Source organism: Rhagoletis zephyria, unplaced genomic scaffold (assembly GCF_001687245.7).
Source record: "Rhagoletis zephyria isolate East Lansing unplaced genomic scaffold, Rhagoletis_zephyria_1.1 Rzeph_scaffold_64927, whole genome shotgun sequence".
Classification (NCBI taxonomy): domain Eukaryota; kingdom Metazoa; phylum Arthropoda; class Insecta; order Diptera; family Tephritidae; genus Rhagoletis; species Rhagoletis zephyria.
In genome coordinates, this window is record NW_016221978.1 from 1 (window position 1) to 1,471 (window position 1,471).

Here is a 1,471-nt window from a genome sequence, read left to right on the forward strand (position 1 = left end):
AATTTTTGCATTTCACCGACGATATTAGTTACGGCTTTTTGCAAATATTGTTAAAAAATTACTGGAAAGTTCTTGGATTCACTCTATGTACATACATATGTATACGTATATAAAGCGATGAAATGTTTGCTATTTCAATAAGCTTTAATAAAAAAAATATCTTTATAGGATACATCACGCGATCGTAATGATGATAGGAAGCGTTCCCGACAAGATGTAAGTAATATGTTAATTGAAGCAGGTATAAATAAGAAATACTTTGACCAGGGAGTTTACAATATTCCCTTTTAGTTGTATAATCTTACCTATTAACATTGATATTTTATATATATTTATGCACGAATAGAAATATATTTAGAAAGGTCGAATTTCGAAAGGCGTGAAACCAAAAATATATATGCCATTCGCAACGATCGATTGAGAACATTTTATAACTTTGCCACCAAAGCAAACAGAGTATGTACACAGAGAGAAACTCTGGAAGTGCTGTGTGGCAGAGTTGACACGATTTCGACCTAACATACTGAGGCACTGATAAGGCTCTTGGTCGCACATTTTGATTAAAGAGCGGCGCCGCCATTATGAACGTCGATTATATGAATTTCATTGAGTTCGAGATAAACGCCGAGAATTGAAGATGATAATATCGAGAGTAAATAAAGTATTACATATGTATATGTATTTATATTGAGCTATGAACAACTGCAGAGGTAAAAAATTCCTCCGATGCATTTTGCTGTCCAATTACAATTACAAAATTAATAGATCAGTACAATCTGAAGATGATAGCGACGATTCCCATATCGATTATATCTAATATTATTGTCTCGAAGAGCTTTTTAGGAGATTTGCCAATGCCGCATTGATACCTCCCCTTTTTACCCAATTCCTAAACAATATAAAATAGAAACTCATTTAAACCTACACAAAAATCTAAATACTAAATTGACAGAATATAAGTGCTCAAAACCGTGTATAGTTAATTCTGTAAGAATACATAAAACCAAAAAAATCCTCATCATCGTCAACAGGACTATCGACGCAACTCATCAACCGGACGTGGTAATCGCACGCCACCGCCGCCTCCACCACCAATGGTCTCATCAGCATCCACATCGAACTATCGTAGTACTGGTGGGGCTAATACATCTAGCAATTCATATCGTGGTGCGAATTCCCGGAATGATAGAGATGACTCCAATGCAAATACCAGCCGTCACCGTTCTCCAATGGGCATACAAAAGCGTCCCATGCGCACCGGCTACATTTCAAGAGCTCGCGGTAATATCTCGTCATATCGAGGTGGCATGCGCAGTACTATGCTGAGGGGCGGTGTGCGCATCATTCGCAACAACCGGAATGAAGCGAACGATTTGCGCATTATGCGCCGAAAGCTGTTGTATGCTCAACAAAAAGATCGTGCGCGTGTATTAAAAATACAGCGCCTAACAAGGTAATTAGAAAAAAAAAA

At 37.5% G+C, this 1,471-nt stretch overlaps 1 protein-coding gene across 2 annotated transcripts; it reads left to right on the top strand.

Moving 5' to 3' along the window:
- The first annotated feature begins 6 nt into the window (after positions 1–6).
- LOC108356771 (uncharacterized) lies at positions 7–1,471 on the top strand. Of its 2 annotated transcripts, none has more exons than XM_017607874.1 (2): positions 7–216; positions 347–1,471. In XM_017607874.1, exon 2 carries the CDS (start codon positions 1,095–1,097, stop codon positions 1,455–1,457), a length of 363 nt encoding a protein of 120 aa, XP_017463363.1. In that variant the 5' UTR covers positions 7–216; positions 347–1,094; the 3' UTR covers positions 1,458–1,471. The 2 variants fall into 2 exon arrangements, with proteins under 2 accessions (XP_017463363.1, XP_017463362.1); XM_017607873.1 differs by having other exon boundaries at positions 1,032–1,471.